Here is a 24,328-nt window from a genome sequence, read left to right as displayed (position 1 = left end):
GAAGCCCTAGCATGAAATTAAATAAACATTTCAGACTCCTTAACTATGTCACTAGATTGTTGTTGGGGGCGGGGAGGTCTCACTGGGGGAAAAAGAGGCACATTTCTCACTTAGGAACCACCGTATACAAACACTTACAAGCCTAAAAGTAGTGAAATATTTGGTTGACTGTGTGGTATGATTTGATAAGAATAAAATGATAGCCAGGCTCAAGATTTTGAAGACTAAATGATTCAAAGAATTTGGGTTTCAGTTTTCTTCTCAATTTTTTTTTTAAATTTTTAAAATTTTTACCTGGGTGGTGGGTGGTGCATGCCTTTGAATCCCAGCACTTGGGAGGCAGAAGCAGGCAGATCTCAGTGAATTTGAATATCTACAAAGCGATATTCAGGACAGCCAAGACTTTTAAACAGAGAAATCCTGTCTCGAAAAAAACAAACAACAAAAGAATCATTTTTATGTGCATGGGTGTTTTGCCTGCAGATACAAGAACAGCCTTCAGGAGGTCACGGGTTTGAGACAAAATATGACAAGGCCTGACCTTTCCTACATCTTCCCAGATACAATTTAAATGACACTACCTTTCACTAGATGCCCTTACTCTGGTGTTTGTCCTGCTGCTTTAGTAAACATTTGAACATCTATTGTGTGTCACACTAGGAGCTAATACAACAACCATTAATGAAACGCAGAAAGGAGCTGGGTTTTAATTTACATGATATTTGAAAACAAAATTAAATATTAAGTGGTAAAGAGGTGCCATGGAGACTTGTAGAAATGGATGGAGATCATCAACTATTTTCACACTGGAGTTTGTACTTCATTGTCTGTGGAAATTGGAATTAGAGACTAAAAGATAAAGACTTGTTCAAGAGTAGACAACTTTGTTGCAAGTAGCAGCTTGTTCGTCCCAACCGCCCAGCTAGCTTAGACCCAAAATAATCACACAAAAACTGTATTAATTAAATCACTGGTTGACCCGTTAACTCTAGCTTCTTTTCCCTGCCTACCTAAGTTCTGCCCTGTCAACAGGCCAAAGCAGTTTCTTTATTCATTAGTGGTAATCACAGCACACAGAGGAGACTCCCATATCACCCCCCACTTAAAAAGGAACATTTTAACTTTACCATAGTAAAATTACATATAACAGGTATCAAGCAAGAATTACAGTTACAATATTTATATCTACTTTATCTTTTATTATAACTAAGGAAAACTATAACTCTAAATTCTTCAACTCCATCAGACTCCAGAAGGATATAACCTAAGTAAACTGGAAGTTCATTGTAAGCAACTTCTAAAACACTAAAAATGGACAGAGACATCTTGCTGCCTGGACAGTCACCCAAAGTTCTTCTGTACCATTGGGGCATCCATCTTCAGCCTACAGGATCATAATATCTGGCAGACTTTTCCATGAAGCGGAAAATTTCAAAGACAGGTCTGCCTATATTGGCAGTTTGCCAATCACTTTCTTCTATATCCTCCAGAATGTCTCGCAGACTCTTTCATGAAGCAGGAACCCCGAAAGATCGACTCACCTTTAGGCAAGTTCAGCAGTCATTTCTCTGTGGGTCCTGCATGTCCAATTTATCTAACAAACTGCATAAGGAGCCTCTTTGATAACCATCTTCCTCTTGAAATAGATTGGTGCTGCCAGGAGCAGATGTGTCTCACTGTCATGAAAAGTCGTAAATTTTTAAAACAATTTAAATGCCATATTCTAAAAGTCTCTGAAAGATTTGAAGAATACCTATATCACTAAAGTATATCTCTGTACATCTAAAAACCTAACTAACATAACTACAATCTTGACTATTATAGATGATTCTCTATTAAGCTATATTTCTTAATTATGCATTACATTTTTAAATGAGCTGTACAAACACAATACCTTAATCAAGAGCACAATCATACATATAACAAAATTGACCTTAAATTTGTATCAATAAACCAAATCCATACAAATGCAAATTATTCATATCTATATCATATCCCCTCTTAAATGTAAACAAACATTTATAACAATATTTGAAAATATGGGTATAGTTATTTCTCAAAAACTGCTTCCTGCTGTTTATTGAGTGAAGTAATTTCTTTGTGGGGTATATTTTTTGGGTGTATTCAAGACAGCCTTTCAGGAGGTCTTGGTCCATCAAACTATATTGGTTTGGAAGCAACCCACAGGTTCTCATCTTCTGTGAAAACAAAAGAAGAACCTCTTTTCCAAAGTAACATATCCTTAGACTCAAATTTTGGAATCAAAATACCTTTATGTTGGTTTAACTTAGCAGTCCATACAGTGGAATGTCTCTATGTAGTTAGCTCCTTCACAGTCAAAAAATTAAAAGATAACACAATAATATACATAATTATGACTCTGTAAATTTTCCATTTTTATTTTTCTTTACTCCTTTTGATCCATGACTATCTATACTCTTTAAAGGTTTTACCCTTTTTTTTAGATTTAACTTTATTTTATGACTCTCTATATTCTTTTTCTTCTCTCTTCCAAGCCTGCATACATTTATCTAACACTATGTTTTTGTTTTTATTGCATATCTAATCCTTTACTGTCCAGGAGCAGTTTTTAAAATGTTAAGTGCTTCTTAAAACTTAAGATGCGCCATTAGTAAGGTATATACGGTTCTGTCTTCTTGCTGGTCCAGCCTAAAACTTAAGCTGCGCCATTACTATAGTATATATGGTACTCTCTGATTGCCTGCTCAGTCCAGCATGGCAGAGCTGCTAGCACCTCTTGAGAGCTATGCACATAGCCCCGTTCTCAGGCACACAGCCAGTCCGTGTCACCATTAAGCAAGCTGCAACAGTCTGCTAACGACCTCCTGCCTGAAAGAGTCAGAGTTTGCGCTGGCAAGGCCTAGAAAGCTGGCATTTTAAAACCACCACTTTTTTCCCCCCGCTTACAGCTGAAGGAGAAAAACGTCTCTTAAAGGAGCTGCACACGCCAGCAAACAGCAAGAAGCTGTGTTAAACTCTGTATTTTTGTGTCTAGAATACCTTTTCAAACTCTCTCTCATTTTTAAGTGGATTTAGTTGGCCACGTGGGCACCAATCTGTTGCAAGGAGTGGTGTTTGTTCGTTCTGGCCGCCTGGCTTGCTTAGACCCGAAATAATCACACAAAAACTGTATTAATTAAATCACTGCTTGGCCCATTAGCTCTAGCTTCTTATTGACTAACTCTTATATTAATTTAGCACATCTCCATTAATCTGTGTACCACCACGAGGTCATGGCCTACCAGCAAAGTTTCAGCATGTCTCCAGCGGCGAATCCATGGCATCTCTCTGACTCTGCCCTTCTTTCTTCCAGTATTCAGTCCAGTCTTCCTTGCCAACCTCAGTTCTGTCCTCTCAACAGGCCAAGGCAGTTTCTTTATTCATTAATGGTAATCACAGCACACAGAGGGGACTCCCACATCACGGCTTCTTGTTCTAACTGATAAAAATAGAATTTTAAAACAAAATTAGTCCTTAGTGTCTTAACACGAGACTATCCGTCTCTGAGTATTACCAGAAGAAGTTATCAGTTTCTGTGATGCTGTTCGTGGCCAAGACTGGAAAGGCTCTTACAGTCTGTCCATGGAGAATGGAAAGAAGTCTTCAGAGTGCAATGTTTGATAAGCTTCATTCCTGCTGAGTGATTCAGTTAGTTCCAGTAATTTTTTTTTTAAAGCAAACAACACAGTAAATTATCTTAAGTGTGTTTTTATCACCTTCTCAAAGGAACAGGTGGGATTTGAGCCCACCAAATCTTTCTGACTTCAGAGTATTGGTAAAAGTTGTTAGACTCTGGGGTCATATGCTAGAGAGTTTTCCCAGGCCTTTTGCTGGTGTTGCACTATTGACTTCAATTTAAAATAGAACCAAGACTTACTCGGCATGAAAAACTGACTTAAAATACAAGCTCTAAAAGAAACTTCTCAGCATCGAGACGTTAGCTAATAAACAGGCATTGTCTTAATAGAGCTCTGCTTTTGGACCCACAATAACAGTACAATTTTGGTCTTGGTTTCTATTAGTTATGTACCTTGACCAAGTCAAACCATCTCATTCACACTTAATTTTATTTTATAAAATAGCAATGTAAAGATTAAGATACATTCATCATGGCATTATCAAACAACATACTGTTTTAAAAAAATTAAATTTTAACTGCAATGGGAACATCAGCAAAGGAAGTGAAAATGATCAGTTGGACTGAAAAGACTTCTGAAAATAGAAGGGGTAAACTAAACAAGCTGATTCTATACAGATGACAGGAGGCCACTGTTACTAAGTCCAAGCCTGAAGGTGTAGGAGTCTGTATCCTTAGCAAAATTCTAAGTTAGTGCTTATCCAACATGTTTCTTAGTTTGATACCCTAAATCAACATATTTGGCCTTTATAAATTTGCGTCTCTACAGGGGCTGTAAAGATGACTCAACAGTTAACAACATTGGCAGTTCTTCCAGAGATCTTGAGTTCAAATCCCAGCAAACACACAGTGGCTCACAATCATCTATAATGGGATCCGATGACCTCTTGGCGTGCAGGTGTACATGCAGATAGAGTATTACCACATACATAAAATAAAGCTTTAAAAAATTGCCTCTCTGCTAAGACTTTGATTTGTTTTACTAACATCACTTTTACTTTATCAAATGTTCAATATGTATTCATTCAGTGGATGAATGAAAACATTTTTCTTTGAACTTTCCGAAGATGATTTTAAAGTATTTTTCAATCTGGTACTATGTATTCATTAAAATTTTAAAACTTCAGTGTTTATGAGCATTTTACGTGCATGTATTATGTATGTGCACTACATGTGTGCCTGGTACCCACAGAGTCCAGAAGACATGCGTCTCCTGGAACCAGACATACAGATGGTTATGAGCATGGTTATCTTCATGCTGGGAAGAGAACCTGGGTCCTATACAGGAACCAAAAGTGTTCTAACTTCTGAGCCATGTTTCTAGCCCCTATTTCATCATTTTTGAAACAGGGACTTACTGAGTACCCAAGGCTGGCCTCAAACTTAGAGCAGTCCTCTTGTCTTAGTATCCTGAGTGGTAGAATTATAAGTGAGCACTGCTATATCCCTCCTTACTATGCATTTATATTTGGTCTTGTAAAACATAGTCTCTAGATAATCTTTGTTAATTTTCTTGAGACAGGATCTACCAATGTAGCTCTGGCTGGCTTAAAACTCAGCAACGTAGAATAGGCTGTCCTGGAATACACAAAGATCTGCCTGCTTCTACCTCTGTATAGTGTTGGGAATAAATACATGTACCACTGTGCCTGACTCTGTAATTGTTTTTTGTTGTTTTTTTTTTTCCAGTTCTTTTACTTTATGTGCATTAGTGTTTTGCTGTGGGTTTTTGGTCCCTGTAGAACTGGAGTTACAGACAGTTGTGAGCTGCCAGGTGGGTGCTAGGAGTTGAACCTGAGTTCTCTGGTAGAACAGCCAGTGACCCTTAACCACTGAGCCATCTCTCTAGCCCCTGACACCATAATCTTAAAGCAGAAGAAAATTAAATAAAAGGCAACAGAAAGTCCAGAATAGAATCTATCCTTATCTGTGTCATTAGCTTTTTAAGTGATTTTTTTTCTTCTTTTGGAGTTGCTGTTTGTTTATGTTTAATATTATTGATGATTTCTGATTTGTAGTTTTTTGTTTTTATTATCTTGTTTAATACTTAGGAATGGTGCAACTCTTTTTCTGAGACAGGGTTTCTCTGTGTAACAGCCCTGGCTGCCTGGCACTCTCTTTGTAGACTAGCCTGACCTTGAACTCACTGAAATCCACCTGCCTCCCAAGTGCTGGGATTAAAGGTGTGCACCACTACTGCCCAGCTGAATGGAGCAACTCTTGATAAGTGTTTTAGTTGAGGCTTAGATGAGAATATAGTATTTGGCGTATTATGTATGTTCAATAAGTATATGTTTAGTTAAAAATCCAAAGTACAGGGGATGGAGAGTGTCTCAGTGGTTAAGAGTACTTACTGCTCTTACAGAAGAGGGCCTGGATTCAATTCCCTGCACCCACACTGTGGCTCAAAATCATTAACTCTAGTTCCATGGGATCTGAAGCCCTCTCATGCCTCGTTGGGTACTGCGTCCATGTGATATACATACATATTCAAGAAAAGTCAGTGCACACATAAAATACTGATCGTAAAAACAAAATTCAAAGCCTAAGCCAACTAATCTTTGAGTTGGAAAGAGTAAACACTTAGCTTTATTGATACAGTGAACATAGTGCTATAGTTGTTTTTGTTGTTGTTTTTAGTTCTGTTTTTGTTTTATTTTCTAGATAGGATTTCTCTGTGCAGCCCTGACTGTCCTGGAACTCGCTCACTCTGTAGACCAGGCTGGCCTTGTAGAGTATAGGAGAAGATTTGAGTTTTTACTGGAAGATATTTCCAAGATGTAGAATTTCTAGCTTCCTTGCGTTGAAGTTATCTCTTTTGTGTATTAATATGAGATTTTGTTTACTATAACTATCATATATTTTAAATTTTACTATTGATGATCGTAGGGAAATATAGTTATTACACTTTCACAATAGCCAGGTGTTTTAACTTTATTTATGTGTAAAGTATTAAAAATTAAAAGCAAGAGTACTGTTAAATTCCCCTTTGCTTTTGGAAACCAAGACCAGAGTTACAGTATGTGCCAAAGGCAGCCCTGTAGGTAGGTGGAGTTACTATAAAGAGAGTGTTTTTATTTATTTGTAATCTGAACTATCTTGACCCAGAATAGCACAGAATGCCTTAGCAGAATGAAAGCATAAATTACAAGTAGCAGGTATCCTAGAAAAATATTTTACAAGCTTACAAAAAAGGTTTTATTTTTAGTTTGCCCATTTTTTAAGACAATAGAGCATAATTGATTATTTGACATATATTTTATATGAATCTTTACGGTTTTTGTTTTTCAGGCCTTTAAAAATATATAACCATTTATGAGTTGAGCCTCATTCTTGAGTTATGGATGACAAGGCTTCTGTTGGAAAAATCAGTGTCTCCTCAGACTCAGTATCTACTCTTAATAGTGAAGATTTTGTCTTGGTTTCCAGGCAAGGAGATGAGACACCATCTACAAATAACGGAAGTGATGATGAGAAGACTGGACTAAAGGTAAAGCTTGAGAGACTAAGTTTGTCTTGTGAAATCCAGTGCATGACTTGGACTCAATAGGGAAAAGACTAACGTGGGAAGAACAGAGAACTCACAGATATACTTCTCAGTGGTGTTGAAGACTTTTGTATGTGCTTAATGAGTTAGTTTTTATTTAAGGATTTTTTTCTTTTTTTTATTGATTTTAATTTTTTCTCTACTCCCCTCCCTGCCTCTCTCCTCCCCTGCAACACTCCCAAAAGGTCCCCATGCTCCCAATTTACTCAGGAGATCTTGTCTTTTTCTACTTCCCATGTAGATTAGATCTATGTATGTCTCTCGTAGAGTCCTCATTGTTGTCTAAGTTCTCTGGGATTGTGCTTTGTGAACTAGTTTTGTTTCCTTTATGTTTAAAAACTACTTATGAGTGAATACATGTGATAATTGTCTTTCTGTATCTGGGTTACCTCACTCAAAACGATGTTTTCTAGCTCCATCCATTTGCCTGAAAAATTCAAGATGCCATTATTTTTTTCTGCTGTATAGTACTCCATTGTGTAAATGTACCACTTTTTTCTTTTAATCCATTCTTCGATTGAGGGGCATTTAGGTTGTTTCTAGGTTCTGGCTATGAAAAACAATGCTGCTGTGAACATAGTTGAGCACATGTCCTTGTGGCACGATTGAGCATCCTTTGGATATATATACAAAAGTGGTATTGCTGGGTCTTGAGGAAGGTTGTTTCCTAATTTTCTGAGAAATCACCACACTGACATCCAAAGGGTTGTACCATCTTACATTCCCACCAGCAATGCAGAAGTGTTCCCTTTTCCCCACAACCTCTCCAGCATAAGTTGTCATCAGTGTTTTTGTTCTTGGCCATGTTTACAGGTGTAAGGTAGAATCTCAGAGTTGTTTTGATTTGCATTTCTCTGATGACTAAGGATGTTGAGCATTTCCTTAAGTGTCTTTGAACCGTTTTAAATTCCTCTGTTGAGAGTTCTCTGTTTAGGTCTGTACTCCAATTTTTTATTGGATTATTTGTTCTTTTGATGACCAATTACTTGAGTTCTTTGTATATTTTGGAGATCAGACCTCTGTCTCATGTGGGGTTAGTGAAGATCTTTTCCCATTCTGTAGTCTGTCAATTTGTCTTGTTGACTGTAACCTTTGCTTTACAGAAGCTTTTCAGTTTCAGGAGGTCCCATTTATTGTTTCTCTGAGTATCTGTGCTACTGGGGTTCTATTTAGGAAGTGGTTCCCTGTGCCAGTGCATTCAAGTGTACTTCCCACTTTCTCTTCTGTAAGGTTCAGTGTGACTGGCTGATGTTGAGGTAGGTCTTTGATCCATTTTGACTTGAGTTTTGTGCATAGTGATAGATATGGGTCTATTTTCATTCTTATTCATGTTGATATCCAGTTATGCCAACCACCATTTGTTAAATATGCTTTCCTTTTTCCATTTGATAATTTTTGCTGCTTTGTCAAAAATCAGGTGTTCAAAGATGTGTGGATTAATATTTGGTTCTTTGATTCGGTTCCATTGGTCCTCCTGTCTGTTCTTATGCCAATACCAGGCTGTTTTCAATACTGTAGCTCTGTAGTAGATTGGAAGTCAGGGATTGTGATGCCTCCAGAAGTTCTTTTATTGTACATGATTGTTTTGGCTATCCTGGGTTTTTGCTTTTCCAATATGAAGTTGAATACCGTTCTTTCAAGGTCTTTGAAGAATTTTGCTGGGATTTTGCTAGGCATTGCATTGAATCTGTAGATTACTTTTGGTAAGATTGCCATTTTTTACTATGTTAATTCTACCTACCCAAGAGCATGGGAGATCTTTCCACTTTCTGGTGTCTTCTTCAGTTTCTTTCTTCAAAGATTTAAAGTTTTTGTTATACAAGTCTACCACTTGTTTGGTTAGAGTTTCTCTGATTTCTTTACCAGCCCTTTTATCATCTGTGGACAGGAGGGCTTTTGATTTTTTTGAGTTAATCTTGTATCCTGCTACATTACTCAAAGTGTTTATGAGTTGTACAAGTTTCTTGGTAGAATTTTTGGGGTTGCTTATATAAACTATCATATCATCAGCAAATAGTGATAGTTTGGCTTCTTTTTTTCACGATATATATCCCCTTGATCTCCTTTTGGTGTTTTATTGCTCTGGCTAGGACCTCAAGAACTATATTGAATGGATATGGACAGAGTGGACAGTTTTGTCGTGCTCCTGATTTCAGTGAGATCACTGGGAGTTCCTCTCCATTTAGTTTGATGTTGGCTGTTGGCTTACTGTATATTACCTTAATTATGTTTAGGTATGTTCCTTGTATTCCTGCTCTCTCCAAGACCTTTATCATGAAGGGATGTTGTATTTTGTCGAAAGCTTTTTTGGCATCTAATGAGATGATCATGTGGTTTTTATTTTTCAGTTAGTTTATGTGGTGGATTATCTTGACAGATTTTCGTATGTTGAACCATCCCTGCATCTGTGGGATGAAGCCAACATGATCTTGGTGGATGATGGTTCCATCTTGGAATCGATTTGCCAGTATTTTATTTAGTATTTTTGCATCCATGTTCTTGAGTGAGATTGGTCTGTAACTCTCTTTCTTAGTAGTGTCTTTCTGTGGTTTGAGTATTAGGGTAATTGTAGCCTCATAAAAAGAGTTTGGCAATGTTCTACTCATCTTTTCCTCTAAGGTGTGGTTGGTGCTGTCTATGATTTTGTTGATTAATCTTCTAGGTACCAGTGAATCCAAGGTTTAGATGGTTGTTTCTTGTGGTACAGTCAGTGCCATGGTTCTAGTCACCCCTTTGGTTACTCCATGTTCCTGGAGGTCACTCAGCGCTCTCAGGCTTTGCTCCACTCCCTTGGAGTTTGCTGTCTCAGGCCTGCTCTAGCCTATGTTACCAGCTTTGACCTGGTTCTGTAAATCCTGGTCTGAATCTACTCCTGCAAAGGTCCCTGGCTTGGAGTTGGTCCTGCAAACATCTCTGGGTCTGGTCTACTTCCTTGGAGTTCCCAGGCATTTGTGTACCCAGAACCCCAGAGGACCTGGCTCAGGCTTACTCCCACACAGGTCCCAGACTCATGCTAGGAGCTACAGAGGTTTCTGGTTTCTGCCTATTTCCTTTGATGTCCCAGACCAACACCTGGACCCACAGAGGTCCCAGACTCACACCTGGAACCACTGAGATCTCTAATTCCTGCCTACTCCCTAGGAGGTCCCAGATTCGCACCCAGACCCGCAGAGGACCTGGCTCAGGCCTAGTTCCTGGGAGGTTGATGGAGGTGGGTCTTGTATTAATCTGTTGCTTTCATTGGTTAATTAATAAAGAAACTGCCTAGGCCCATTTGATAGGCCAACCCTTAGGTGGGTGGAGTAAACAGAACAGAATGCTGGGAGAAAGAAGCCGAGTCAGTGAGTCGCCATGATTCTCCCACTCCAGACAGACGCAGGTTAAGATCTTTCCTGGTAAGCCAGCTCGTGGTACTACACAGAATATTAGAAATGGGTTAGATCAATATGTAAGAGCTAGCCAATAAGAGGCTGGAACTAATGGGCCAGGCAGTGTTCAAAAGAATACATTTTTCTGTGTAATTATTTTGGGGCATAAGCCATGTGGGCGGCCGGGTGCCGGGGACGCAGCCCACTGCTCGTATTACAACAGGAGGTCCTCGGCTCACGCCCAGACCCACAGGGTCCTGGCTTAGGTAACTCCCTTGAAGGTCCCAGATTCACATCCGGACCCTCAGCCGTCTCTGTCTCGGGCTCACTCTATCAGCTCCCCTGTACCTTTTCTGATTGATTTCGCTGTCTTGGGTCTGCCAGTGTCCCTGTACTTGATTTGCTCCTGCTCCTGTGGACCTTGCTTTCTCAGGCCCACTTTGTCCTATGTAGCTGGTTCAGTCCTATTCCTGTGGAAATTGTTGCCTCAGGCCTACTTTGGACTAGGTTCTTGGCTTTGTCCTAGTTCTGTAAATTTTGGTATGGATCTGCTCCTGCAGAGCTATTTAAGGATTTTTTTATTTTGATTCGCTTCTCTTAAATTTTTTGAAACCCCTGTCAAAACTCTTAGGGTATAAACATTTTTAACATTAGGATTATTCTCTTTTTACTATTTAATAAAAAATACTTGTTTCTTGTTGTTGGTTTTTTGTTTGTTTGTTTGTTTTCTTTGTTTCTTTGTTTTTTGAGACAGGGTCTCTCCTTGTAGTTCTGGCTGTTCTGGAACTTGCTTTGTAGACCAGGCTGTTCTGGACCTCACAGAAATCTGTCTACCTCTGCCTCTGTGCTGGGTTTAAAGGAGTGTGCCACCACTGCTGTACCAAATGCTTATTTCTTTCAGGCTTGTATGTGTAGTGTAAGGGCAATACCAGGTCAGCATTGCCATTCATAAAAAAATAACATTTAAGCCAAAAATAGAGCTTTAAGTATCTCCCCTTTTGGCCACTCTGTTTATCATTTCCAAAGTAAATAAAGAACCATTACTTCTTTTGACATGCTCCGTTGCTTATATAATGGATATAAATGGAAATATATTTTTAAAATTTTTTGTTTAAAGTATAAGTAATTACAACATTCCAAGTTCTACTATATCTGTTCATTCAACAAATACCTCTTGAAAACTCTCTGTGCCAATTATTGGTAACGTGGTGGTGAGCAATGCCCTGACCTCTTAGAGCCTGCACACTGATGGGTGGGAAAAGAGTCCAGGCATCAGGAAGTGATGTGGCCTGGGATTTCCACGTAGGTGGTAGCATGTTTGCCCAGCATGTAAGAAGTTCCAGACTCGCTTTCTAGTACCATATAAAGCTAGGGATGTTGACATAAAAATCTCAACACTTGTCAGTAGAGGCAGAAAGAGCGAAATTTAGAGGTTGTCCTCTGCTGAGCAGTAAGTTGGGGCCAGTCTTCAAAATTGGAACCTGCTTTAAAAACTAATAATTTAAAACTTATGTAGATATGTTAAGAAAAAGAGAGGATACATGGGTAAGGAATGAAAGATTTTATAATTTTTTTTTTTGAGGGGGTAGGGAGGTTCAAAACAGGATTTCTTTGTGTAGCCTTGGCTGTTCTAGAACTCTCTGTAGACCAGGCTGCCGTCAAACTCAAATTTGCCTACCTCTCTCTCCTGAGTCCTAAGAATAAAGGTGTGTGCCACACTGCCCAGATATGGTTGTGTTTTTGTTTTTTTTTTTTTTTTTTTTTTTTTTTTGCTTTTTGAGACAGGGTTTCTCTGTGGTTTTGGAACCTGTCCTGGAACTAGCTCTTGTACACCAGGCTGGTCTCGAACTCACAGAGATCCGCCTGCCTCTGCCTCCCAAGTGCTGGGATTAAAGGCGTGTGCCACCACCGCCCGGCGATATGGTTGTTTTTTAACTATTGCAAGCTTCTGTTAAATTTTAAAAAATTCCTTTAAAAATGTTTTTGTGTGTTTGTGTATAAATTGTCAACTGCTTACATTATAGCCTATGGGGAGTCAGAAGCAATTCACGGGAGTTGGTTCTTTCCGTACAGCGTGTGAATCCTTGGACCGAAACCCAGCTAATAAAGCAATCTCCTTTGCTGACTGAGCCATCTCACCAGCATGTCAACATATTCTTATTATCTATCACTTGTAAATGGATGAAGGAATAAATTTTAAAAAGTTAAAATAACTCCAGTTTTCAGGCCAGTGGTACACACTTTTAGTCCCAACACTTGGAAGGCAGAAGAAGCAGGCAGATCTCTGTGAGTTTGAGGCCAGTCTGGTCTACAGAGCTTGTGCCAGGACAGGCTCCAGAGTTCCACAAAGAAACCCTGTTTCGAAAAGAAAAACAAAAAACAAACAAACAAAAAAACCTCCAGTTCTAGGTGATCTTATCCTCTTATGCATTCATACATATGTACACATCAATAAAAAATAAAATATTTAAAAATTAGTGACAGTTACTATTTTAATGGGTGGTATTGAGGGCTGGGGATAGAGCACTTTCCTAGTACGTATGTGCTATTGGTTCAATGCCCAAGAATTTTTTTTAAGAGAAAGCAGGGGGAAAAAATTCATTTGAAGTAAGCCCTGAATGAAATGAAGAAAACCATAGGAGACTGAGAAACTTTTCAGTGTCAGAACCAGATACAGAGACACTTGGGCAGAGGCTCCAGCAGGGCCAGAGGAGTAAAGTAGGACCAGTGTGATCTGAGGGGGGCAGGGCCAAAACATGACCTTTTTTTTTTTTTTTTTTTTTTTTGGATCTTGGTTACAAGTTTGAGCTTTGTTCTAAATGTGAGGAGAATTCTTGAAAGTTTTGAATGGGAACATGATCTAATTTACATTTTCAAAAGCTAGCTAGCTGAGAGTGATGCCCAGCATAATAGGAAGACCTACTCCCAAGAACACTGTTGACAATTATTAAGACAAAAATAAAAAGTAGTATTTTAAACCCTCTGGAAATCTTGGAAAAGAAGTGCAGCAAATAAAAAATCTTTTTTTTTTTTTTTTTTTTTTTGGTTTTTCGAGACAGGGTTTCTCTGTGGTTGTGGAGCCTGTCCTGGAACTAGCTCTTGTAGACCAGGCTGGTCTCGAACTCACAGAGATCCGCCTGCCTCTGCCTCCCGAGTGCTGGGATTAAAGGCGTGCGCCACCACCGCCCGGCCCAAATAAAAAATCTTAATCATGAAAGTACAGTGAGATTCTCTCATTGCACTTCACCATCTTGTTCCTCTCTCACCTCAGGAATACGATCACCATATCCGCTCTGCAGACTGGTACATAATCAAGATGGCCTAGGAGGAATGGGGAATGGATCAAAGAATGAGGTCAAAATGTACTTTATGAAAAAAATATTAGAAAGAAAATAGGGTTCAGAAGGTCATTGACCCAACTCCTAGTTCCAGAGCAGAGACTCAGACTTTTGCCTGGAAGGAGCTACAAGCCATAAAACAGCTCTTCAACAGATGGAATCAGAAGTCCTCAAGCGGGGTCAAGATCTTAACTACAACATATTGTTTAGAGTGTCTAGTTTTCAACAACAACAATGTGGACATACACAGAAATAAAATATTATCTATTCACTGGAAAGAAAAAAGGCAGGCAACAGAAATTTCTAGTTAGTGACCATTGAAATTAACATATTGAGCTTTCCAAGTCAACCAGAGCTACACAGACAAACCTTGTCTTAAAAAAGCGGAAGAGAAAAAAAAATTTCAAAGTAGTCTTTTATTGCTATGTCCAACAAATTATAGAATATTATGCTTGCAGAACAGATATTCATGGCAATAACATCAAATACTGTAGACAGTATAAATAAGGAAAACTGGAGAGATGAGTTAGCAGTTAAGAACACTGACTGTTCTTCCAGAGGTCCCAGGTAGATGCCCAACACTCACAGGGTGGCTCGCTGCTCTCTGTAACATTAATTCCAGGGACTCTGCCAAGCTCTTTTGACTTCCACCAGCACCAGAGGCATTTAGACAAAACTATCCCTAAGGAACTACATTGCTTTTAAAGAGTTACCTGAAAATTCTGGAACTAAAAAGTATAATAAGCAATAAATGTTTGGTAATACTTAGTATTCAGAATGCCCCCTCATGTAGCCCTTCCTTTTAATTTTTTTTCTAAATTAATTATTTTATTATTGTTTTGTTTTGTTTTGCTTTGCTTTTTTGTTTTTGTTTTTTTTGAAACAGGATTTCTCTCTAGCTTTGGAGCTTGTCCTGGAACTAGCTCTGTAGACCAGGCTGGCCTTGAACTCACAGAGACCCACCTGCCTCTGCCTCCTGAGTGCTGGGATTAAAGACACGTACCACCACTGCCTGGCTTATTTTATTAATTTTTAAGATATTTCTTAAACAGTAAGTTTCTTGGTTTTATTTTCTGTATGATTTTTTAGCATCAAACAGTCTTAATTTTGTAGTTGTTCACTCTGGTTTATGAGCAACTAATGATAAACTATTAGAAACAAGCAAACAGAAAAGATAAAGTAAGTCATTGGAATGCAGTACTTTTCTTTCTTAGGACTGACATACTCATGCTGTCAGCTTTACTCGCATGTCTCAGTTCATATATAAATCGAGGAAACTTCTTACAGGAGACTGAGTCATAAAATATTTGTGAGCTTTTACTGTATTTTGCATCTGTTTTAACTTTTGGAAACAAGCACATTTTTTCTTAAGAAACATTATTAAACAGAAGACATTAATATTGTCATGTTGTTACCTATTTGTGAATGTTGTTTTAGATTCATTCTGTACTGTTTCATGGAAAACTGGAAGAAGAAAGCAGCTGCAGCCTTTATTTGTTTTAGGACATCTATTTGAGAGTGATGTCCAGCATACTGCCTTTGCTGATCCTTTGCTTCAGAACATGGACCTGCTTGAATCAGTGCTGGCCTCTTGTTTTGCTGATTGTGTTTTTGACCCTTAGATTGTAGGGAATGGAAGTGAGCAGCAGCTGCAGAAAGAGCTCGCAGATGTGCTGATGGACCCTCCCATGGATGACCAGCCAGGGGAAAGGTCACAGCCAGATGGTGAAGGAGATGGGCCTCTTTCTAATCAACTCTCAGCTTCGTCTACCATTAACCCTGTGCCACTAGTAGGACTTCAAAAACCAGAGATGAGTTTGCCAGTGGAACCTGGACAAGGAGGTTAGGATTGCTGCATTGCTTATGTAACTGAAGGTTATTGTTTTTAATACTTGAGTGCTTCTGTCCTATACTAGATTCAAGAACTTGAAAACCATATAAGTTCTCTAAAAGCTCCAAATTGTAGATCTAAGAAGTTGTCAAATATATATGCCATTCTGACCTTTCCTTTAACTTTTTCTATTATACCAAAGAATGAAAAACAGTAGTTGGTCACTGAATGTGCATTTGGCTTAGATGTAAATTATAAAATCAGAACAAATTAGGGAACAGAAAGAGGAGTCAGAGCTGAATCTCAGGTTACATTTTGGGTTTGGAATTAACATCAGTGCCTGAAAATCTTGGTATTAGAGTTCAAGTTTCTATGGGCTATCTATCTATCTGTCTATCTATCTATATTATTTTGTCCACTGGAAATTTGGCATACTGTATTAATTAGTACTTGATTTTTTTTTAACATAAATGTGTCTTTTAGATGTTTATTTGCTGTTCACATCAATACTATTCAAATAGAGAAGAAGCATATTCTTATATTTTGTTTCTTTCAGATTCTGAAGTGTCAAGTCCTTTCACACCAGTGGCTGATGAGGATAGTGTGGTTTTTAGTAAATTAACTTACTTAGGCTGTGCCTCAGTAAATGCTCCCCGGAGTGAAGTGGAAGCCTTGAGGATGATGTCCATCTTGAGAAGTCAGTGTCAGATTTCTCTGGATGTGACCCTCTCAGTGCCGAATATATCTGAAGGAACTGTGAGGTAAGTCTGGCCTCTGTGAAGTGCTATTGCACAAGGAAGCACTCACTAGTAGGTAACATATGCCATATTCATATCCTCCTCGAATTGCAACCCTCATGAGAAATGGATGTTCATTTGTACATGCTCCACATCCCAATCTCATCCTGTATACACTATTAGAGATTTAAATGGTTTGGGAATAATTGAAACATACTGACAATGAAAGAAAAATTTCCTCTTCTTTTTTAAAATGAGAAACCAGAGTTCCAGAGAAGTCCTAGAAATGAGTATTGTTTATTCAAAGACATAAAGATAGCCATGACATGATTGTTATCAACGAGTTAAATAAAGAATTGCTAATTCAGAAATGTGTTTATTTCAGAAAAATAACATGAGTTAAAAAAAACTTTTAATTTTACTTTCTCGTTGATAATCAGTTAAAATCTTGGCTCATGTATACGCTTTATAAAGGCCAAGGAAATAGCTGTGTATCACAAGGATATGAATTCAAAGGATTATGGCACTAGCTTATGATCCCAGTGCTAGGGAGGCCAACAGATCAGTCAGTCTCAGTGTGTGTCTGTCTGTCACATCTTTCTCCCCCCCCCGCCCCCCCCCCCGTTTCTGTGTGTGTGTCTGTTTATGTGTTCTCTCTGTCTGGTGGGGGGGGGGCGCTCACACACACTGTAGATGTCTCCTGAGCAATAGCTCCGAGTTAATCTTATATCTTCATGTGTAGTCACATACCCAGTACCAAACTCTTTGTGTATATGATGTGTGCTCACCTTTGTGTTGCAGTAATAGAACCCTAGAGAAATGATTTTTAAAAAAGAAGTATTCATTTTGGTAAGTGGTTTCAGAGGTTTTAGTCCAAGGTCAGCTGCTCAGTGTCTCTCTGCCTGGTGAGGTAATATATCACAGCAGAAGGCCTTGGTAGAGGAAATCTTTTATTTGTTTATTTATTTATTTTACTCTTTTTTGTTTTTTGAGCCAGAGTTTCTCTATAACTTTGGAGCCTATTCTGGAACTAGCTCTTGTAGACCAGGCTGGCCTCAAACTCACTGAAATCCACCTGCCTCTGCCTCTCGAGTGCTGGGATTAAAGGCGTGTGGTCAGTTATTGTGCAGTTATTTAGTGCCTTATAAGTGGGTGGGTAATTTGCTCGATCTTAATTTCCTTAGGATACATTCCTGGTATACTTACTGGCTCAAAAGTCTCCCCGTTGTTACTGCTTTTATTGTGTTTAGAAAATAATTGATCCGGGCCTGGAGAGATGACTCAGTGGTTAAGAGAACTGACTGCTTTTCCAGAGTACCCAAGTTCCAACTCCCGGCACCCACATGGCAACTCACACCTGTCTGTAACTCCAGTTCCAGGGGAACCCGACAGACATACACATAGGCAAAACACAATAAACATAAAATAAAAATAATAAATTATTAAAAATAATAATTGATCCAATTTTTACTTTGGTCAGTAGTTTCTGTGTTTTTCAATTGCCTTAGAAACATGCTGGGTTTTTCAGCCAGGCAGTAGTGGCGCACGCCTTTAATCCCAGCACTTAGGAGGCGGCAGCAGGCAGGTCTCTATGAGTTGGAGACCAGCCTGGTCTACAGAATGAGTTCCAGGACAGATTCCAAAACTACAGAGAAACCCTGTCTTGAAAAACAAAAAAACAAAACCAAACAAAAGATTAATTGTGATTACTTTTAATGTGCATTTCAAAGTGAATACTTATTCTAACAACTGAAATTATACTTTGTATACTAATAGAGTTTCCTTGGTAAGGAATTAAGAAAACATCTGTCCTGCCCCACATTCTCAGAGCCTTTGTGAAAGAGTCTTTAACCTGGGTTAGAGCCCCTTTTGGGCTCTTCCATTTTGAAGAGGGCTCCTAGAACATTTCCATTGATGGCTTTGCCTTGCAGCGTGGAAATTGTATAGTTACTTCTTGACCTTTCGTCACCATCTTTAGTGCCCTAAAGAGTCTAGAATATCGTGGCTATCACATAAATACTTGTGGAGTAAGTAGATTTGATTGGGTGATGTCCTTTTGACTTGCATTAACTATGCTTTGGATTTAATATGTGGTTTTGAGCAATGGTTTTTATGCTCAATCATGCACTGCAATTTTTTTTTTACTTTTATAAACAGAACATTCTTTTAAAATGATAACCAGGTGCAAAGGTTTCATAGTCTGTTTACTTAGTCTTAATTTAGTTAGTACTGGTTTTGTCTTTATTTTAGTTGCAGTTTATAAAACTCATGTTTGCTGATGTTGATACGTTTCTATGGGCCTCTCCCAAACATGCACTTCTCTAGATTAACATGGAATTATATGATCAGTACCTTCAACATCTCTATGTGTTTTATGTATCAAAATATAGTGTGCTTGGCTAGCATACTAAAATCGGATTACATTATCATCTTTCTGGACAGATGTCTTGAGTCCTCATATAAATACGTTACTCATAATAAATGTCTTTTTTTTCTTTTTTTGTCTGAACAGACTTTTAGATCCTCAGACCAACACTGAAATAGCAAACTACCCTATCTATAAGATCCTCTTCTGTGTCAGAGGACACGACGGCACCCCTGAAAGCGACTGCTTTGCCTTCACTGAAAGTCACTATAACGCAGAGCTCTTCAGGATACACGTCTTTCGCTGTGAAATACAAGAGGCTGTAAGTCTTTACCAATGAGATTTCACCACCATTACTGCAAATGGCTAAAATGATCCTGGGGTTTGCTGGCTAGCCATTCTAGTTTAAAGAGACTTCCTGGTTCGAAGAGAGAAGTATAGAATATATCAGAAAATAGAGAATAATGGATGAAGACACCCAACTGCAGTCTCTGACCTATGCACACCCATGCACCTGTACATGCAGTGCTGTAAGAGGCCTGATGGTGATCGGCTGAGTGGATTAGACCCACATTCTTTGACACATTTGCAAGCTGTTCTGTCCTGAGTTTCTCCTAAATTGTTAGAGCCATGCTTCTTATTAAAAGTATATTTACATAGAATCTGACATTAAGGATGTGATTTTCTTTTCAGATAAGATTTTAATTGTGTATGTATGTGTGTATATTTTTATCACTGTTTTTAAAATATCCCTCTGATGATTTTGTTTTAAAACCTAACAGATTAGACAATTAACTAAAAAAGTGGGTAAGTGAAAGACAAGTGTTACTTTCTCCCAAGTAAATAAGTATTTAACCTCAATAAAACTAATTTCTGCTTAACTTCTATGGTTATTATGATTGCACGTTTGTGTAACATGTTGGGGGATGTGGAGTTCAGTTGGCAACTTTGTGGCATTGGTTCCCTCCTTCCATTCTTACGAGGGTTCCAGGGATCTGGCTCAGGTCTCTAGGCTTGCACAAAAACTGTCTCCACCTGCTTTGTCATCTCACTCACCCTCAGATGGACTTTGTATAAAGTGTAGACCTCCTCAGTGGTAGCCTGCTGATTTTCTACCATTACCCAGATGAAGATAAAGAGCATACCCGGCATTTGGGAATGATTTCATTTGTTACCCCATCCTCCACCACCCCCCACCCCAAAAAACGTAACTGCTATTCTGAGCCATATCCCCAAATGTTGATTTTCCTTATTTCTCTTAAAGGATGTTTGTTGTACAACAAATGCTTTTGTGAGTCAGTGGGGGGAGAGAGTGTCTCCTGTCTAATGATAACAGCTAATCTCCCAACATGTCTGCTTGTAGGTGAGCCGGGTCCTCTACAGTTTTGCCACTGCCTTCCGTCGTACTGCCAAGCAGACCCCACTCTCAGCCACTGCCACACTGCAGACTCCAGACAGTGACATTTTTACCTTCTCTGTGTCTTTAGAAATAAAAGAAGATGATGGTAAAGGTTATTTTAGGTAAAGCATCTTACCTGTTTATTTTGTGAATTTATTTAGTAAACTATCATCTGTGGCACAGAAGAAATTAGGTCAGATTAAATACTTTTCATACTTAAAATGTTTTTTCCTACAAGGAGTAAGTCAATGACAGCAATAAAAGTGGGGAAGATAGATTTATAGTGTCAGTGTTTAAAGAATTTTAAAGTGTTGAATTCATCTTATAGAGTACCTGTTACTTTATTATTTTAGTCAAAATGGCTCTAGCTGACTGAATTATGGCCTAAGTTAAATAGACTACATTTATAGCTAAATTTGTGTCTTAGGTTTACTATTGCTGTGATGACCAAAGCAACCTGGAGAGAAAAGGATTTATTTAGCTTATGCTAAATCACAGTTTATCATTGAAGGAAGCCAGAGAACATGAATTCAAATAGGATAGGAACTTAGAGTCAGGAGCTAGTCCAGAGGCCATGAAGGAATGCTGCTTACTGGCTTGCTCCCCATGGCTTACTCAGTCTGCTTTCTTATGAAAACCTGGATCACCAGACCAGGGATGGCTCAACCCACAATGGACTGGGCTGTCTCCTCCACCACCACCCCAGTCACTAAGAAAATGTCACTAAGATATTAAGGAAATGTCCTACAAGCTTGACTACAGCCAAACCTTATGGAGGCATTTTCTTTTTTTTTTTTTAAATATTTATTTATTACGTATATAACATTCTGTCTTGTAGTAGGAGCTGCGGGCTGTGCTCCTGCCGCCCCAGCTCCTGGTCGCCTGGCTAGCTTATGCCCTGAAATAACAACACACAAACTGTATTCTTTTAAACACTGCTTGGCCCATTATATCTAGCCTCTTCTCGGCTAACTCTCGCACCTGGACTAGCCCATTTCTAATAATGTGTGTAGCACCCCAAGGTGCACTTACCGGGAAGATTCTAGCCTATGTCCATCCTGGGTCGGAGCTTCATCGCATCTGCCCCAGAGAGGAGAGCTATCGAGTCTGAGCTCACTTCCTCTTCCTCCCAGCATTCTGTTCTGTTTACTCCACCCACCTATGTTCTAACCTATGAGGGCCAAGCAGTTTCTTTATTTTTTAACCAATGACCTTCCTCCATCATTTCCCCTTTTTCTGTTTAAACAAAAAAAAAAAAGGAAGGCTTTAACTTTAACATAGCAAAATTACACATAACAAAACAGTTATCAAGTAAAAATTACAATATTTACATCTATTTTATCTTTATCATAACTAAGGAAAACTATAACTATAACTATTCTTCAACTCCATCAAAGACTCCCGAAAGATACAATATTACCTAAGCAAACAAGAAATAAGCAACTTTCAAACTCTAGAAATGACAGAGACATCTCACTGCCTTGACAGTCACCCAAAGTTTCTCTGTACCATTAGGGCATCCATCTTTAGCCTACAGTCCATAGTATCCAGCAGACATTTCCATGAAGCAGGAAATTTTAAAGACAGTTTAGTTACTTTCTGCTGTGTCCTGCGGAATGACTCGCAGACTCTTTCATGAATCAGGAACCCCAAAAGATCATCTCACCTTTAGGCAAGTTCAGCAGTCCTCTCTCTGCGGGTTCTTTGTGTCCAGTTTATGCAACAGTCCAGGCAAGAGCAGTTTCTTGCCCAAATGGCTATCAAACTCCATAAGGATCCTCTTCGATGCCCATCTTCTTGAAGTAGATTGGTGCTGCCAGGAGCAGAGTGTCTCATTGTCATGAAAAACCCTAAGTTATTAAAACTTTAAATAGCATATTCCGTAGTCTTTGAAAGATATGAAGAATGTCTATCTAAAATATATCTATGTACATCTAGAAAATCTAACATGACTACAAACTTGACTATTATAGATAACTATTCATTAACAACTTATATACATAACATTTTTACATGAGGTACACAATCACAATACCTTAATATCAGAAATACATATACATATAACAAAATTGACCTTAAATTTAAATCACTAAAGCAAAATCCATATCAATGCAAATTATTCATACCTATATCATATCCCCCTTTAAATGTAAAAGAACATTTATAAACAATATTTGGGAATATGGACGTAGTTATTTCTCTCCAAACTGCTTCCTGCTGAATGTGGGCGCTGTTAATTAGATATTTCAGGGTATAACCTGTGTGCTAGGTTCATCTCAGTCATCAATTGAGTGAAGTAGTTTTTTTTCTTTTTTTTTTTTTTTCTGGATTTTCGAGACAGGGTTTCTCTGTGGCTTTGGAGTCTGTCCTGGAACTAGCTCTGTAGACCAGGCTGGTCTCGAACTCACAGAGATCCGCCTGCCTCTGCGTCCCAAGTGCTGGGATTAAAGGCGTGCGCCACCACCGCCCGGCTGTGAAGTAATTTTTTGAAGGTGTTCACAGCAACCTTTCAGGAGGGCGTGGTCTATCATACCATATTGGGATGGAAGCAATCCGCAGGGTGTCATCGTCTGTGAAAACAAAAGAAGAATCTCTTTTTCCAAAGTATCATATCCTTAGATCCAAATTCTGAAGTCAAGGTATTTTTAAAATATCTGTGTTGGATTAGTTCAGTAGCATTTATAAACAAATATCTTTTAGCATCTGTTGCTCCTTCCTCAGCATTCAAACAGAGCATAATAGCATACAGTATCAAGATTCTCTGTGTATTTTCCATCTTTGTACAGCTTTATTTTAACCTCTATTTTGTTTATTTTTACTTTTATTTTTTGCTTTTTGAGACAGGTTCTCTGTATCTTTAACCTGGAATAACTCTGTAGACCAGGCTGTCCTTGACCTCTCAGAGATCCACCTGTCTCTGCCTCCCAGGCATTGGGATTAAAGGTGTATGCTACTACACCTTGAACTCACAGAGATCTGTTTGTCTCTGCCTTTTAGGCACTGGGATTAAAGGCATATGCTACCACACCTTGAAGTCACAGAGGTCAATCTCCCTCTGCCACCCAAGTGTTGGGATTAAAGGTGTGTATTACCACACCCACCACACCCAACTACTCTTTCTTCCTTTTTTTTTTTTTTACTTTTAAGTACTTTAACTTTTAGCTTGCATATATTTTTAACACACTGTAAATCATTTAAACATTTTCTTTGACTTTGAATCTTTTACTGTATATATCTCTTTTTCTGACCACACAAGCCTTGAAATTACTGAGCAATATGGGTAGGTTTAAAGCTGTGGCTTTGATGGCTGGATCCAGCCCATTCCTTAGCTTTCCAGCCTCATGGCTGAGGTACCGGCTGTAGCCATGTTTATCACCACAACTCTGTGGCGTTTCAAGGTCCTTGCCAGCAAACAAGCTACAACACTCAAATGCTCTCTCTGTAGCTGACCTCCTACCTCAAACAGTCAGAGTTTGTCCTGGAAGGATGGCCTACAAAGCTGGTATTTTTAAATGGCGCAGCTTTTTTCCTGCTACAGCTGAAAACCGAAAAGCATGCGTTCAACTTTTCATCAACACCGATTGAGTGTTTCGTGGCAGGACCTCTTAAGAGAGCTGCAAGTTTTTGCAGCTAAAGCTCAGTCAGGAAGCCTCTCTTAGATGAGAGCACTTGCTTGCCTCCAGCAAGCAGAGCAGAACCGAGAAATTGCTGCTACCAAGAAAACATGCTTTCCTCTGTTCTTTCCCAAGATTTCTCAGGCTTTCTGTGGATGCAGTTGTCCACGTGGGCGCCATTCTTTAGTAGGAGCTGTGGGCTGTGTTCCTGCCGTCCCAACTCCTGGTCGCCTGGCTAGCTTATGCCCCGAAATAACAACACACAAACTGTATTCTTTTAAACACTGCTTGGCCCATTATATCTAGCCTCTTCTCGGCTAACTCTCGCACCTGGACTAGCCCATTTCTAATAATGTGTGTAGCACCCCAAGGTGCACTTACCGGGAAGATTCTAGCCTACGTCCATCCTAGGTCGGAGCTTCATCGCATCTGCCCCAGAGAGGAGAGCTATCGAGTCTGAGCTCACTTCCT

At 38.9% G+C, this 24,328-nt stretch overlaps 1 protein-coding gene across 6 annotated transcripts in view; it reads left to right on the top strand.

The window, feature by feature from the left end:
• The window catches only part of Rabgap1 (RAB GTPase activating protein 1), a 160,115-nt gene that overhangs the window by 17,374 nt on the left and 118,413 nt on the right, over positions 1-24,328 (top strand). For 4 of the 6 annotated variants that reach the window (XM_057755729.1, XM_057755731.1, XM_057755730.1 and 1 more), the window contains 5 exons: positions 6,950-7,148; positions 15,534-15,753; positions 16,299-16,503; positions 18,992-19,166; positions 20,208-20,365. In XM_057755729.1, the coding sequence (XP_057611712.1) occupies positions 6,999-7,148; positions 15,534-15,753; positions 16,299-16,503; positions 18,992-19,166; positions 20,208-20,365 (908 nt within the window). In that variant the 5' untranslated portion in view covers positions 6,950-6,998. The remainder of the gene's footprint in view (positions 1-6,949; positions 7,149-15,533; positions 15,754-16,298; positions 16,504-18,991; positions 19,167-20,207; positions 20,366-24,328) is intronic. The other 2 variants (XM_057755734.1, XM_057755735.1) reach the window with 1 other exon arrangement.

Source organism: Chionomys nivalis, chromosome 22, assembly GCF_950005125.1.
Source record: "Chionomys nivalis chromosome 22, mChiNiv1.1, whole genome shotgun sequence".
NCBI lineage: Eukaryota > Metazoa > Chordata > Mammalia > Rodentia > Cricetidae > Chionomys > Chionomys nivalis.
Note: the sequence above shows the minus strand (reverse complement) of the source record. Positions and strands in the feature narration are given on the sequence as shown.